This window comes from Octopus bimaculoides, chromosome 4, assembly GCF_046866305.1.
Source record: "Octopus bimaculoides isolate indiv1 chromosome 4, ASM4686630v1, whole genome shotgun sequence".
NCBI classification, from domain to species: Eukaryota; Metazoa; Mollusca; class Cephalopoda; order Octopoda; family Octopodidae; genus Octopus; species Octopus bimaculoides.
Genome location: NC_142931.1, coordinates 87,540,502 through 87,557,969, shown reverse-complemented (window position 1 = coordinate 87,557,969; position 17,468 = coordinate 87,540,502). Strand labels below are relative to the sequence as shown.

At 36.5% G+C, this 17,468-nt stretch overlaps 1 protein-coding gene across 10 annotated transcripts in view; it reads left to right on the top strand.

Moving 5' to 3' along the window:
• LOC106870225 (uncharacterized) overlaps positions 1 to 16,046 on the top strand; it is a 29,409-nt gene extending 13,363 nt beyond the window's left edge. For 2 of the 10 annotated variants that reach the window (XM_052967196.2, XM_052967198.2), the window contains exons 2-3: positions 12,899 to 13,086; positions 14,890 to 16,046. In XM_052967196.2, coding sequence (XP_052823156.1) covers positions 12,901 to 13,086; positions 14,890 to 15,207 — 504 coding nt within the window. In that variant the 5' untranslated portion in view covers positions 12,899 to 12,900 and the 3' untranslated portion in view covers positions 15,208 to 16,046. The other 8 variants (XM_052967200.2, XM_089350932.1, XM_052967199.2 and 5 more) reach the window with 8 other exon arrangements.
• The last annotated feature ends 1,422 nt before the right edge of the window (positions 16,047 to 17,468 follow it).

Sequence of the window (17,468 nt, the reverse complement as noted above, 5' to 3'; positions counted from 1 at the left end):
TCATCATCATATATATATATAAAGAGAGAGAGAGAGAGAGAGAGGGAGAGGGGGGACCAGTCAAGCAGCACATCACGCTGTAATTCTTGGGCTGAGAAATCAACACTTAAAAGCCATAATTTTAAGGAGCGATAAGAATTTTTGAATAAAGGAAAATGGGTAGTGGTGGTGGGTAGGTACCGCCAGCGAGTAGAGAGGGCTCTTAATTGTAGATTTTAAATATTTGAGAGACAACAATGCATAAATCGTAATTTTTTAAAAAGAGCAATGAATTCTGGGTGATTAGAATATAACGTAGCATGAATTTAGGAAGCTTAGAAAATGAATAAGCATGAATTTAAGACAACAACTGAATTCAATTGAATTTCATGGAGAGAAACAAGAAAGCGCAAGGTATTGAGATGTTTGAGGCCGTAAATAAATAAAAATCTCTATCTTATCTGCATCTTGGGTATTTCGTCGTAGTACGTCAGCTAGATAATTTAGAATGGGTTTCTCATTTATATATAGCCAGAACCTGAAGACCTTAAAGGAAAAACTACGAAGGGGGAGAGAGAGGATGGAGGGGTAGACAGAGGCATGGCGGGAGAAAAGATCATCATCATCATCATCATATATATATATAAAGAGAGAGAGAGAGAGAGAGAGGGAGAGGGGGGACCAGTCAAGCAGCACATCACGCTGTAATTCTTGGGCTGAGAAATCAACACTTAAAAGCCATAATTTTAAGGAGCGATAAGAATTTTTGAATAAAGGAAAATGGGTAGTGGTGGTGGGTAGGTACCGCCAGCGAGTAGAGAGGGCTCTTAATTGTAGATTTTAAATATTTGAGAGACAACAATGCATAAATCGTAATTTTTTTAAAAGAGCAATGAATTCTGGGTGATTAGAATATAACGTAGCATGAATTTAGGAAGCTTAGAAAATGAATAAGCATGAATTTAAGACAACAACTGAATTCAATTGAATTTCATGGAGAGAAACAAGAAAGCGCAAGGTATTGAGATGTTTGAGGCCGTAAATAAATAAAAATCTCTATCTTATCTGCATCTTGGGTATTTCGTCGTAGTACGTCAGCTAGATAATTTAGAATGGGTTTCTCATTTATATATAGCCAGAACCTGAAGACCTTAAAGGAAAAACTACGAAGGGGGAGAGAGAGGATGGAGGGGTAGACAGAGGCATGGCGGGAGAAAAGATCATCATCATCATCATCATATATATATATAAAGAGAGAGAGAGAGAGAGAGAGGGAGAGGGGGGACCAGTCAAGCAGCACATCACGCTGTAATTCTTGGGCTGAGAAATCAACACTTAAAAGCCATAATTTTAAGGAGCGATAAGAATTTTTGAATAAAGGAAAATGGGTAGTGGTGGTGGGTAGGTACCGCCAGCGAGTAGAGAGGGCTCTTAATTGTAGATTTTAAATATTTGAGAGACAACAATGCATAAATCGTAATTTTTTTAAAAGAGCAATGAATTCTGGGTGATTAGAATATAACGTAGCATGAATTTAGGAAGCTTAGAAAATGAATAAGCATGAATTTAAGACAACAACTGAATTCAATTGAATTTCATGGAGAGAAACAAGAAAGCGCAAGGTATTGAGATGTTTGAGGCCGTAAATAAATAAAAATCTCTATCTTATCTGCATCTTGGGTATTTCGTCGTAGTACGTCAGCTAGATAATTTAGAATGGGTTTCTCATTTATATATAGCCAGAACCTGAAGACCTTAAAGGAAAAACTACGAAGGGGGAGAGAGAGGATGGAGGGGTAGACAGAGGCATGGCGGGAGAAAAGATCATCATCATCATCATCATATATATATATAAAGAGAGAGAGAGAGAGAGAGAGGGAGAGGGGGGACCAGTCAAGCAGCACATCACGCTGTAATTCTTGGGCTGAGAAATCAACACTTAAAAGCCATAATTTTAAGGAGCGATAAGAATTTTTGAATAAAGGAAAATGGGTAGTGGTGGTGGGTAGGTACCGCCAGCGAGTAGAGAGGGCTCTTAATTGTAGATTTTAAATATTTGAGAGACAACAATGCATAAATCGTAATTTTTTTAAAAGAGCAATGAATTCTGGGTGATTAGAATATAACGTAGCATGAATTTAGGAAGCTTAGAAAATGAATAAGCATGAATTTAAGACAACAACTGAATTCAATTGAATTTCATGGAGAGAAACAAGAAAGCGCAAGGTATTGAGATGTTTGAGGCCGTAAATAAATAAAAATCTCTATCTTATCTGCATCTTGGGTATTTCGTCGTAGTACGTCAGCTAGATAATTTAGAATGGGTTTCTCATTTATATATAGCCAGAACCTGAAGACCTTAAAGGAAAAACTACGAAGGGGGAGAGAGAGGATGGAGGGGTAGACAGAGGCATGGCGGGAGAAAAGATCATCATCATCATCATCATATATATATATATAAAGAGAGAGAGAGAGAGAGAGAGGGAGAGGGGGGACCAGTCAAGCAGCACATCACGCTGTAATTCTTGGGCTGAGAAATCAACACTTAAAAGCCATAATTTTAAGGAGCGATAAGAATTTTTGAATAAAGGAAAATGGGTAGTGGTGGTGGGTAGGTACCGCCAGCGAGTAGAGAGGGCTCTTAATTGTAGATTTTAAATATTTGAGAGACAACAATGCATAAATCGTAATTTTTTTAAAAGAGCAATGAATTCTGGGTGATTAGAATATAACGTAGCATGAATTTAGGAAGCTTAGAAAATGAATAAGCATGAATTTAAGACAACAACTGAATTCAATTGAATTTCATGGAGAGAAACAAGAAAGCGCAAGGTATTGAGATGTTTGAGGCCGTAAATAAATAAAAATCTCTATCTTATCTGCATCTTGGGTATTTCGTCGTAGTACGTCAGCTAGATAATTTAGAATGGGTTTCTCATTTATATATAGCCAGAACCTACATACATACATATATGTACACATATATAAGTGTGTGTGTGTGTATATATATATGTACATATATATATATATATATATATATATATATATATATATATATATATATATATAATACAAAAAATATATATGCATGTATACACACATATATGTATATACTTTCATCTACATGTGTATATAGATGCATATCAGGGTACAGGACGTTAGAACAATGAACTACAGACAACGGAACGAACACATAGGAAAACAGAAAGCCACTTGGAATTATTCATCAGCTGCCTCTATTCTAACTCAACGTTTCGAAGATAAGGCAGGACGTACTCTAGAATAGTCTCTTCCTGAGTAGTGGATCAACCAACTAAATAGAGGATTCCAAGGTGGCAAACGTAAACCAAGACAGGAAAAATTGGACATGCATATATAGGTATACAACATCACGTAAACAACATGAAATACGAAGGCAAACTTGGGTATGTGAACAACAAGAGAGACAAATGGAAAACAAGACAAGTGACATAAAGAATGACTCTTAATCAGTTGTTGGCTGTTAATCCACTCTACATTTTGAGCCATTAACACCAATATGAGGCTTCGAAAAACAGCTGCTTCCGCGAACCAAAATAAAATTTGGGATTGGCGGAGGGTCAAAGATGGTAACAAAAACAGGACAGTGGAGACATACAACAAACCAAACGAAAACAAACATGGAGGGCCGTTAGGTCAGACAATATTTTTCCGAGAAAATGAAACTACTAAATATCTGTCTGTCTGCATTAATAATATATAGGCCATCCTTCATTTTAACACACATACACACCAACAACCATATGTATATATATACAAATGTAAATATATAGTTAACGTATCATGTGATTACACTTTTACTTGTTTGGCATTTGACTGTGGCCATGCTGGAGCACTGCCTTTAGTTGAACAAATTGACCCCAAGACTTATCTTTGTAAGCTTAGTACTTATTCTATTGGGTTCTTTTGCTAAACTGCTATTTACGGGAACGTAAACACACCAACATTGGTCGTCAAGTGATGGTGGGGAGACAAACACAGACACACAAATACATATATATATATATGTACGATGGGCTTCTTTCAGTTTCTGTCGACTTCAACTACTCACAAGGCTTTGGTCGGCTTGAGGCTCTAGTAGAAAACACTTGCCCAAGGTACCTCACAGTGGGACTGAACCCTGAACCATGTGGTTGGAAAGCAAGCTTTTTACCACACAGCCACTCCTGCACCTTATTATTTATGTGGTCTGATCAATGAGTATCCGGACTGTTGCTATTATAATGAAACTGAAGCATGCTTGGCAGAGATTGACCTTGAATTCTGCTGTGCATGTGCACTAAGTTTTTAATGTCCTAGCTCACTTTCGCTGTTTACAGCAGTGCTTGGAAGGAAGGTGTGTAGCATGTGATCATCATATTCACCATTACAGGGAAAGTTGAGCAGAGAATCTGCTTCAAATTTTGTCAAAAGCTTGGCGATACCTGTTCAGAGGCCTACGGAAAGTTTTCAAAAAGTTTTCATCGTTCTTGACACAAGATCTTGTGAAACTGAAACCCAAGTGTCTTTTTGATTAGCTGAAAGCAGTTTTTTTGCACAAACTTGCGTCTCATAACCAAATCTTCAGTGGTAATGGACTGAACTGAACCGTAACTAATCTGCACATCCTCTGATAACTCATGGGTAGTAGTTTACCGTATTACTTTGGGTTTCACGTCCGTAAAGCGCTTTGCTTTACGGTGTGTCATCAGATCCCCAACCTGTTGGCTTATGGCCTCTCTCGAAAATGTAGGAGGAAAAGACCTTGTTATTTAATGTCAACAGCACATATATATTCTTGTCCCCACCTTCCCCTAATTCCCTGCCCTTTTCCTTCTCCATGGGTTGAACTGCATACCCGTTCAACCCATTTGAAATAGTAATCAAATCTCCATTATACCTTACCGTTGCTTTTTAAAGAATACGAATAATATCAGAAACTAAAATATAAATCCAAGAATTGTCAAAACCTGCTGGAAATAATTCATTTATAAGGACGTCACATCATTGTTGTTTTAGTCTGAGTAGACTGTGTCTGTCTTCTATTATAATTTTCATTTACATCTGAGATGCATCTTAACTGATACTTTATTTTATCAGCTGAGGAATGTTGACTTAAACAGGATTTAAACTTATAACCTGAAAAGATTTGTCATCGAAGACGTTTGAGCTGTGATCATCCCGCCTTTTCTCAGTCATAGTGTGCAAAATATTGCATATTCAAATGTCTTGTCTCGTTTTACTTTGCATATTCAAATGTCTTGTCTCGTTTTACTTTGGTAGCAAAGGTCATATCGAACATTTTGATGACGAATGTAATTTTATCTTCTTACGTCAATGTATTCTCGATATTTTGTGCAGGCATAGCTCTGAGGATAAGAATTTCACTTAGCAATGATTATGTGGTTTTGGGTTCAACCCCATTTTGCAGGTCTTTGAACTTGTGTATTTTACTGTGGCGATATCTGGGCGACCTCATTGATTAAACGTGTCGCTTTCACTTTATCAAACTTTATCAGTTTCGTGGACACTGGATACTTTTTAGGCTGCGCTGAGGCCGGCTTGTTCAGTGTAATTGAGGATTATTTCTGTTGCCCATTTTTTTGTTATTGATTAGGCAAAAGATTGCCATTGATAATTTAAAAGAAAAATTGAACTGTATATTTTAATTTATAAAAAGTTACTTCCTTTGTCACTCGCCATCAGAAATAGAATGAACCTGTGAGTGGTTGGTAACTAACGATGTTATTGTTTACTACAACACAACTATCTTTAAGGTTCGTGAACCACGTTGTCATGTGTCACGATGTTTGTAAACAAACAAGCCGTCTGTCATGAATCGAAATAGCCAATATCTGGCATACCTACACAATTGTGCCCAATGCATACTCGTGTAGACACCAATTATATCGGAATCTGTGGTGGAAAAGCTTTCGGATGAGGTGGGAGGAGTTTCAGATAATTCGCACAACTTTCCTCGTGACTTTCATAAATAAGGGTATTTTTTAATGAACTTTTCTACAAATGCCTTTCAGATAGTTTACATTACCATAACAATACCACATGCTTCAAATGACTTCTTTGCTGACAGTTACGAAAGAATACCTACATTACGTTTATATCAGAATTTAATGTGAAGAAAAAAATTGGTTTGTGTCAGTATGTGTGTGTGCACACCTACCGATTTTGTTAATTGTAAACTGAAATGCTATCTGAAAGGTATTTGTAGAAAATTTAATTTAAAATATCTATTTTCTGAAACGTTTATGTATTTGTTTTGCAAGATTCCTAATGTGAAATCGTTTATTGAAACAGGTAAAAATTTACTTTGAAACATTGTTATATTTCGGGATGGTCGTTTTTTTTCTTGCCAAATAAACACACACACCATATATTAATTCATTTAAAATATAAGGACTTTAGAAAATATATACTAAAGCCTGAGAGTCTTGAGAAATGTTATCCATATACACAAATATGATGGGTTAAAGTGAATGTTAATCAGATTTTTATCATCATTATTATCGTTTTAACGTCCACTTTTTCATTCTTGCATGGAACAAACATAATTCATTGAGGCAGGTTTTCTATGACTGGATACCCTAACTATTACTGACCCTCATCTGTTTCCAAACAAGGTGATATTTCCCCAAGGTCAGACATGTTTTCACAGAAGATTGGAACCAAATAACAGTGCTTGTATGGACGTGGTGCTTATTTACAAATATTGCATGATGTCAAAAGAAGGGTGGGGGGATGCACATACACACACGATGGGCTTCTTTCAGTTTCTGTCTATTTAAACCATCACAAGATTTTGATCAGTGTAGGGCTATAGTAGAAGACACTTGCTCAAGATGCCACACAGTAAGACTGAACCCAAAACCATGTGATTTGGAAGTGAACTTTATAGCCACAAGCCCAGTAGGTGTAAAAAAATGAAAATTTTTATTCATCCTATCATATTATGAGGTTTTTGTTGTTTAATCCAAGACTGTGACTATCTTGCGATTATTGAATATCATTCTTCAATCTGTCCTACCCCTTTATAGACTGTAGGATGTCATTTAAGACAGGGGTTTTCAAACTTTTTGACTTGCGGACCCCTTTATATTTCAGGCTTTACCTTAGGACCCCCTTATAAACGCTTATGAAATTTATACATATTTGCTTAAAATAACATATTTTTACATTTATTTATTTAACAGTATTTAACAAATAGGTTTATTGTCAATTAAAAGATTTTGATTAAAAAACATATATAAAATCAAATTGCCCATAAAAAGTATTTGCTGTCTACGGACCCCTGTCTTATCCTTGCAGACCCCCTGTGGTCCACGGACCACAGTTTGAAAACCCCTGATTTAAGAGATATTGTACTGTTATATTTAGCAGGTTGTTGTTTACCTCCAAATCAACTTTGAAAGAGCTCTGTACTTTGAAGTGATAGGCCAACACTTTTCTACTTGGCTAGTTTGCCTGTACATTATGTAATAACATAGAAAAAGAAATATCCTTGAAATGGTCCGGTTTTAAGTTTTATAAAAGATAATATTGTAAGTATATCCTCTCTCTCTCATAGAGCTTCATGTGGTATCAATCTATTTATAGAACCAACTAACTGACCACTGTCTCCCTAAGTAACTCATATAGCATACTACCTTCCACACCAGCCATTTTTGTCTTGGCCTTCCTCCCTCACTGTTCACGCTTTCCTTTCTACACCTTTCAATCTATATGTGTGTGTGTGTATTACATACATGCACGCGCACACACACATACAAGGAGGTGCTGACGAGTTCCTGGCTTTAAAGGTATTGTGAAAGGCCTGGTTGAAGCCCCAACCTTCCAAGTTCTTTTTTTTTTTTACAGGGCTTAGAAAAACTGAAGGATTGCCACAATTAGTGTGTGAATTTTAGTGGGGAATATGTTAAATAAAATCATAATTAACTGATCCTCCTGTATTTTCTTTTACCCAAAGCCAGGAACTTTTCAGGACCCCCTCGTGTGTGTGAACCTAAGAAGCGTCAATTGTGGTGTGCAAGAGTGACGATTGCGTTGGTATGGTCATGTGGCGAGAATGGACAAGGATAGCTGTGTGAAAAAGTGCCACACCCTAGCAGTGGAGGGAACCTGTGGAAGAGGTAGGCCCAGGAAGACCTGGGATGAGGTGGTGAGGCACGACCTTCGAACATTGGGCCTCACTGAGGAGATGACTTCTGATCAAGACCTTGGAAATATGCTGTGCGTGAGAAGACCCGGCAAGCCAAGTGAGATCTAAATCCAAGGCCTCTGCCAGGGGTGTAGCCATCCCACTTATACGTACCTTTCCTTCATTGGACACTAAACTCCGCTTGCAAAGACCTGTTGAGGCAAGTGAAATCGAAATCGAACTAAATTCGATGACTGGCACCCATGCCAACATTGTCTCCTTCATTGGATACGAAACTCAGCTTGCGAAGACCTATTGGGGCAAGCGAAATAGTGATGGCACCTGTGCCCATCGTTGCCAGTGCCCCTGGACTGGCTCTTGTGCGGGTGGCACATAAAATACACCATTTTGAGCGTGGCCGTTGCCAGTATCGCCTGACTGGCCTTCGTGCCGGTGACATGTAAAAGCACCCACTACCCTCTCGGAGTGGTTGGCGTTAGGAAGGGCATCCAGCTGTAGAAACTCTGCCAAATCAGATTGGAGTCTGGTGTAGCCATCAGGTTTCACCAGTCCTCAGTCAAATCGTCCAACTCATGCTAGCATGGAAAGCGGACATTAAACGATCATGATATATATATATATATATATATATATATATATATATATATATATATATATATATATATATATATACTGAGAATTAATATAAACAGCCAGGCGCAATGTGATACCATAAAGGAAAAGTTCAATCACCACTAAGTGTGACAAAGCACCTACGTTGCTAGAAATTAGAGTTTTAAATATTCCTAATGCACTCAGTATAAAGATAGGTGCTATTAATAGTCTCTAGCTGTGAAGAACCTTAATGTACCTTATGTCTCCAAACAATCCTCAGGCTCTGAGCACATGGTCTGTTCTATTTGAAGATCAGTACTCTGGTACATGAGAAATTATGAGAGAAAACAAGGTTAATGCAAAAAGTGAAAATAGGTGAATAAAAAAACAGAAAAAGAAAATTAGAGTTACATCCCCTTTGATCGTATAAGCCATAATTAAAACTAATTGTGTTAGCTCCATATATGGGCTTATATTTATCTATGATTGTTTGTCTCCTGATCTATATGTGTCTTGATATATATTAGTTTATATTGTGAATGTATGTGTAATGGCTTGTCTATCCTTGTATGAGTACGTATGTATAAATATATTTATTTGTGTATATACATACATATGTATGTTTATTTCTATTACTTCTATCTTTTGTGTTAGTATAATTTTATGGCTTGTGTATGGGAATTGTATTTGTATGTATCTGAGAGTTGTATGTTGTCACTAAATGACTCAGGCTGGATGATATTTGTGTGGAAAATGGCGCTGGTGTTAGTGTATTTCATCTCATTATCTGTTCCTATGACCATCCATTAATGGCTATTTTGATAGCCTAGTTTGTTGACAAGGTTATAAGTCATTATCCCATCAAAGTCTAGCTTTGATTTTCAAATTCACTCTCTGAGATGAGGGAGTAAAAAAAACATTCGTTATGAGCCAAATCTTAAATGTTAAATTTTGGATTTAATTTTTTATTCACCTGAAGAAAATGGTTTTTATTCATGATGTAATTAATTTGTTCATAAAAAAAGGTGTCTAAAAAGAGCTACAGTGAACCTCAGCCTATTTGTGTTCTTACTTATTTTATACCATACCTAGAACCTTCCCTGGAACTTGTGGACATTGAAACTGCATATCAGAGTATGTCTGTGTGATTTTATGAGTACGTGTTTAGTTATATCAATAAATATATTGATCTGTTCATGTGCATGTATATAGAAATGGCAAGAGAAATCCGTATATACAGTAATATATGCATCAGTGTCCATATATACTGTTGATACATGGATATGTTATTCTCAACCCTAACTTGGTGTCCTTACAAGTACTTTGATTCACTTGAATCCTGCAATCCCTACCACATGGTTTCAGGTTTTGTCCCACTGTGGGCACCTTTGGCAAGTGTCTTTGGCCAACCAAAGCCTTGTGAGTGGATTTGGTAGATAGAAACTGAAAGTAGCCTGTCGTGTGTGTGTGTGTGTGTATATATATATATATATATATATATATATATATATATATATATATATATCTGTGTGTGTCTTTGTGTCTATATTTGTTTCCCCCTATTACCGCTTGACAACCGGTGTTGGTTTGATTACATCCCTGTAACTTAGCAGTTCAGCAGGGGGTGGAGTAGAATAAGTACTAGATTTAAAAAAAAAAGTCTTGAGGTTGATTTGTTTGACGAAAACCCTTTAAGGCAGTGCTCCAGCATGGCCACAGTCAAATGATTGAAACAAGTAAAAGAATACACATACATATGATTGTTTTATTTTTTGTGCCTGCTTTTTCTTGCTGGCATAGATTAGACAAAGAGTTATCATCATCATCATCATCATCGTTTAACGTCCGCTTTCCATGCTAGCATGGGTTGGACGATTTGACTGAGGACTGGTGAAACCGGATGGCAACACCAGGCTCCAATCTAATTTGGCAGAGTTTCTACAGCTGGATGCCCTTCCTAACGCCAACCACTCAGAGAGTGTAGTGGGTGCTTTTACGTGTCACCCGCACGAAAACGGCCACGCTCGAAATGGTGTCTTTTATGTGCCACCCGCACAAGCCAGTCCAGGGGCACTGGCAACGATCTCGCTCGAAAATCCTACAGGAGCCAGTCAGGCGGTACTGGCAACGGCCACGCTCAAAATGGTGCATCTCATGTGCCACCCGCACAAGAACCAGTCCAGGGGCACTGGCAACGATCTTACTTGGCTTGCCGGGTCTTCTCACGCACAGCCCATTTCCAAAGGTCTCGGTCCGTAGTCATCGCCTCGGTGAGGCCCAATGTACGAAGGTCTTGCCTCACCACCTCAGCCCAGGTCTTCCTGGGCCTACCTCTTCCACGGGTTCCCTCAACTGTTAGGGTGTGGCACTTTTTCACGCAGCTATCCTCCTCCATTCTCACCACATGTCCATACCAGCGCAATCGTCTCTCTTGCACGCCACAACTGATGCTTCTAATGTTCAACAGTATTTTATGGCTGGATATTGTTTGTGTCACCAGCTTCATTATTTTACTCACATGATGTCATGTGAAGACACAGTTTGTAAACATTAATGCACACACACACATGCATGCATATATGAATGTCAGGCATCTATACAGTTTCTGTCTACCAATTCCACTCACAAGGCATTGATAAACTCAAGGCTATAGTGAAAATGCTTTCCCAGTGACATGGAACCTGAAATTACACAGCTGTAATTGTTTTATATGTGTATATACTCTTTACTCTTTTACTTGTTTCAGTCATTTGACTGCGGCCATGCTGGAGCACCGCCTTTATAGTCGAGCAAATCGATCCCAGAGCTTATTCTTTGTAAGCCTAGTACTTATTCTACCGGTCTCTTTTGCCGAACTGCTAAGTTACGGGGACGTAAACACACCAGCATCGGTTGTCAAGCAATGCTGGGAGGGACAAACACACACACATACATACATATATATATATATATATATATATATATACAAGAATAAGGGCAGGGAATCGTCAATTAATAATAGAATTAATAATTAACAATTTTGCCAAGTAGTTCAGTATGAAAAAACCTTTATCGGTAAAACCATTTATCATCATAAATATACAGGGATTAGCATTGAGTTGCTTCTCCAACATACTGAAAATTTAGAAATAGCAGTCAAAGAACTACTGATTCTAAACTACAAATTTTTCTCTAAATGGATGGCGATATTTATGGCACACATCAAAAATTACCGTGAATTTTTTTAGAGACATTTTCAAATTTATCAGAATATCGGACTGATGATTTTGGAATAGGGATTTTTCATTCTCTTAACCATGAAACGATCGTATCCGATTAACTAAAGACTTGTTTTGTTTATGCTTTCCCCTCCGGTTTTTTGTTCTATGTGTGCCATAAATATCGCCATCCATTTAGAGAAAAATTTGTAGTTTAGAATCAGTAGTTCTTTGACTGCTATTTCTAAATTTTCAGTATGTTGGAGAAGCAACTCAATGCTAATCCCTGTATATTTATGATGATATATATATATATACATATATGACGGGCTTCTTCCAGTTTCCGTCTACCAAATCCACTCACAAGGCTTTGGTCGGCCCTAGGCTATAGTAGAAGACACTTGCCCAAGGTGCCATACAGTGGGACTGAACCTGGAACCATGTGGTTGGTAAGCAGATACCTTTGAATGGCATAACTCTTAGTTTTTTAAAGATGAAATTGTATTTGAATAAACACTTGAATAGACTGCAATTGTTATGGGAACCAGGCATTTTATCTTGGTAGTTTTTTTTTCAGCTTGGGCAATTGTACTAATAGCTTTGGGCCAATCAAAGCCTTGTGAGTCGATTTGGTAGATAAAAACTGAAAGAAGTCTGTCATATATATATACATGTGTGTGTCTGTGTTTGTTCCTCCCACATTACTTGACAACTGGTGCTGGTGTGTTTATGTCCTTGTAACTTAGTAGTTCAGCAAAAGAGATTGATAGAATAAGTACTAGGCTTAAAAAGACAAAATGTACTGAGGGTTGATTCGTTCAACTAAAAATTCTTCAATGCAGTGCCCCAGCATGGCCACAGTCTAATGACTGAAACAAGTAAAAGGTAAAAAGCAAAGGAAAGATTTGTCTAAAATATTGTCATGTTATTGTTTCAGATATGTTTTCTTTACTGGCAAAGATAAAAACTGGTTTGATGGTGAATCCAGTTGAAATAGCTGATGAACAGAAAGAGACTGACTATGAAGCTGATGGATTCCTGTTAATTGGAGAAACAGAAGCAGAAAAAGCTAAAGCTTATGGTAGAATCACAAGTGTATCTAACATGTCACCAATCTATGGTCAAGTAAGTCTATATTGCTTACAACTACTGGAGACTTTTGTTATATTGTATTTGAGAAAGCAATGTCTTCCCCATAATCTGTGCAGATGATGGGTTCAGTGTAAGAACATTAGACTTGAAAGTATTCCTTAGGTATGCAGGGCCAGTTTTAAGCCAATCAGATTTCCTCAAATTGGGTCCCCTATATACATACTTGAGCAGAGGAGACTAAGATGAATTTTTAGTATACTATTGTGGCTAATGGTGGAGCCTTAAACTCTCAACACTTTTTTTTTTTTTGGCTGGGACTGATGTCCTACACAAAGCATAAAACATCATCAATCTTTAGCTTTTGCAGAGTAGAGGGCCCCATGAACAATGCTCTAATTGAGCCCCTGCACTTCTTAGTGCTGGACCTGCAGTTATGAGTAACTTTTTTTCAAGAAGCAGTCCGTGTAAGATGGTTCATCATTAGGCAGGCCACACTAATAAAAGAATTCAAGGCAAGTTTTCATTCGCATGTTATTCAGAAAGTGCTGATATATCTGCCACACCCCAGAACACATCCTAAAAAAGGTAAACACAATGTGGCATTGTTCTGGGATACACATGACAAAATAGTGTTCTGACTTTTTATGCCTACCTCTTTTGTGCTCACCAGAGAGAGCCTCTGTATATTCACCTATTTTGCTAGAAATACCAGCTAAATCTCCTTCATTTCAAACTCAACCATCTACCACACCAGGCATGATGTTTAGTGGCATTTCGTCCATCTTCATGTTCTGAGTTCAAATTCCACTGAGGTCGATTTTGCCTTTTATCCTTTCAGAGTTGATGAAATAAGCATCAGTTGAGCACTGGGGTTGATGTAATTGACTTACCCCTCTCTCAAAAATGCTGGTCTTGTGCCACAATTTAAAACCATGTTGCCTGTAATGTTTTATGGTATACTTCCAATAGAAAAGAGGATTTTGAAAATAAAGGATTCATTGGGCAATGTAGGTTTTTTTTTATTTTAAAAATAAGTTAAGATGGTCATGGTTGGAATACCTTTGAAGATAGATTTGCTTGATCAAGGTAGCCCTAAGGCTGAACAACAAGAGTAGCTCTCCTTATCTGTTATGACACTGATTGATTAGGGATGATTTGAAACTACTCGAAAGCAACAAGACTGCAGAAGGAAACTATCAAGTGGAGAAATTGTAACATGCCCATACTGCCCTTCCCTGTAAAATTAACCTCTGCATACTGGAATGTGCAATACAGTCCTTAGTTAGGTAGAGACATGATGTATCAGAAGGTATGAATCTGAAGATCACTCCCAGTCATTCAATTACATCCCTACATGATATTGGTCTGCTCAGTCAAGGCTGAAGTACAAAAATCTACATAGTTTGTAGAAATTGCCTCTCTGTCCAGTTTCATATATATGTATCTACATTAATATTGCATGTAATATTTTATAGAATACATCCAATTGAAAGTATTTTAGCATATAAACCAGCAATATCCAGCCCAAATATTCTACCTTTTTTTCATGTTCAAACTGACCAGTTCCAGATTTCACACTTACCCTACAATGTCATTCAACATACGAACAAACACATCATCGAAATCTCAAAGCTATAAGATAATTCATGGTTAATTCAAAACAATGTGAGTAAATAAGCTTTACACTTAATGGAGTAATCTGAATGTTAAGAAAATCTGTGTACAGGAAAATTATCATTTAGCTGCAGTGAGATAATTATTGCTGTTTCCATTATTTTAGATTTAGCATAGTCTTTAAGTATTGATAATTAATTCCATTTTTTTTTTCCTTTGCAGAATGCTGCTGCTGTTGAATCTAGCAAAATGTTGAAATCCAATGTTGAAAATACAAACAAAGACTGTTTTTTTGAACATCATACACCTTGTAATATATCCCCTTTAAATGGTATTCCATTCAAACTTTCACCTCATTTAGAAATCATTTCAAAATATTCAGACTTTGAAATTCACAGCATTCCACATGAAAACATTTCTCTACAGAAATATCACTATGACTTTAGTTTTGAAAAATCTTTGCTGCGGGACTTGGACCAGAGTGGTGACAGTATCTCATCTACCAGTTTCCTTGAACAACAAGACCTAATAACTTTTTGAAATCTCATGTACCATATATATTTTAATTTATCATGAATGTTTGAATGTATGTGAATACAAACAATATTGCTTTTGATTGGATGTAACTATATTGACTATTATCTTTGAATGTAAACTAATACACACACACACACACACACACACACACATAATGTGTGTGTATATTTATGTATATATATATATATAAATTATTACGGTTTGAACGGCAATGTTACTTTTGAATGTAGATAAATTAGAAAGAGAGAAAGGCAGTGCCTACTAGCATTTTCATGGTTTCTGCCAGAGTGGAAGGTAGGTAGGAGATCTACCTGAATGCTTACAGCAGAGTGACACTCAAGTGCCAAGGGGTTGTGTTGATTGGGCAATGGTTGAAAGTTTATTATACCTGAACAAGAACAGTTCCTGTTGATGGGTTTCCATACATTTTCTGTCTGCTAAATTTCACTCACAATGAAAGCTATGACTGAAAACACTTGCCTAAGGATTGAACCCAAAACTGCTGTTATGAAGTGAATTTCTTAACCACACAGCTATGTATGGGTATGTTGCCTTTGAATCTTTATGTATAAGTAGTATTGCCTCCAATTATTTATATGTGTAGGTGTGTTACCTTTAAATGTTTATAATTAGAGGTAATTTCTATGAAATAAATCAGTATCTTCTGAACAATATTTATATTAATGTGTGCCTGACTAAAATAAAGCAATATTGTATTTTAATATGAGAAACATGTTTCTACTTTTACTTTAGATATTCAGATAAATAAATGAAATAAAATAATGCTTTATAAAGTTCATGTATCTCATAAACATTAAATTGTGAAGAACTGAACATTTTAAGTACAATGGTTGTTTTTCATTAAAAAAAAAAACTCAATTATCTCATTATTTTAAAAACTAATTGAAATGAAGGTAGTGTAATTCGACAGAACCATGGAACAAAAGGTTAAATTGTTTTAAGTTCTTTTATTTTTACTTTTAACTCTAAGTTTTGTTTAATTCATACTCCAAATTTTTCATTTTTAATGTCTAAATCCCTAAAAACACACACTGTTGCATTCCTTGGATTGTCTTATGTACACTATTTTCATTATTTTTTCATCCCATGTTTCCATCCATCACAAATTGAAAAAATAAATCTGCTAAGTATTGCTTGAGTATCTACTCTGGTATCTCAGAAACTACTGCTATTTCAGTGTCCACTCTAGTTTCTCTGAAACTGAAGTTTCTTGAGTGTGATGCAGTTTAGTCAGTAAAGGTAACTTAGGAAATGTGATGGACAGATTCAAGTAGTCATAGGCCAACCACACTGCTTCCTTCAGGTATATTGGCAAGAGAAAAATCATATCTTTGTCTAATTACATGGTGCTCTCAATATGAAGAATGTCATAAAACAAAATCCTTCAAGACCAACAGAAAGAGAATGCATATGTAAGAATACTAATATGTGCTCACTTAACTAGTTTTGCTATGCCAAAACATTATTGTGCTATGTTGAAATTACCTTTACCAACTCAAATGGATCAGTAAATAATTAACGTTACACAGGAATGACAAAAGGCAATTTCAAGTATTGATAGTTATGCTAACCACACTGCTTCCTTCAGACATGTGAACAAGAGAAAAACCACAGTTGAATTATGTATGGTAACTGAAAGAGAATGATGTTGATAGTTTTTTAAAAAAATGGAAAATACTGGTGCAGATCATATATAAACGACACAAGCCAAAGAAAAGCATTATATATACACTGCAAAGAAAAGCATTGTACTGAATAACATGAAAAGCTTACCAAAATGTTTATATACAAGATCAGAGTTTTTCAGTGAGTGCTGCTACTTTGAAACGTTTCTGATGAAATTTTGGAAGGCCACTGTAAACAGGTACAGGTAGTGATAACTATCTCATAATCTCAATTTCATCTCACATTTAATGTAGCCAGGCTTTTACTAACTCTTAAGTTATAGAATTCACTGGCTTGTATAGAAGCTCTCATAATACCCAGGATATAGCTGACTCAAATCTTTATGAACCTATCTTTTAGTCATCCTTGTTCTATTTAGCAATGTAATTTTTGAGTGTTGCATTTTTTTTATTGGTGAATAAATTATCTCTGAAATTGTTTTCTCAGTTGGTCTAAGTCAAAGTAACTCCTAACTTGAAAGTAAATTTTTCCCTCTACACTATGTTGTTCATGAAGCAAACATTTCTAAAATGTTCACTTAACTCTCTTGGGACACCCAGGCTAATTGATCAGCCCAA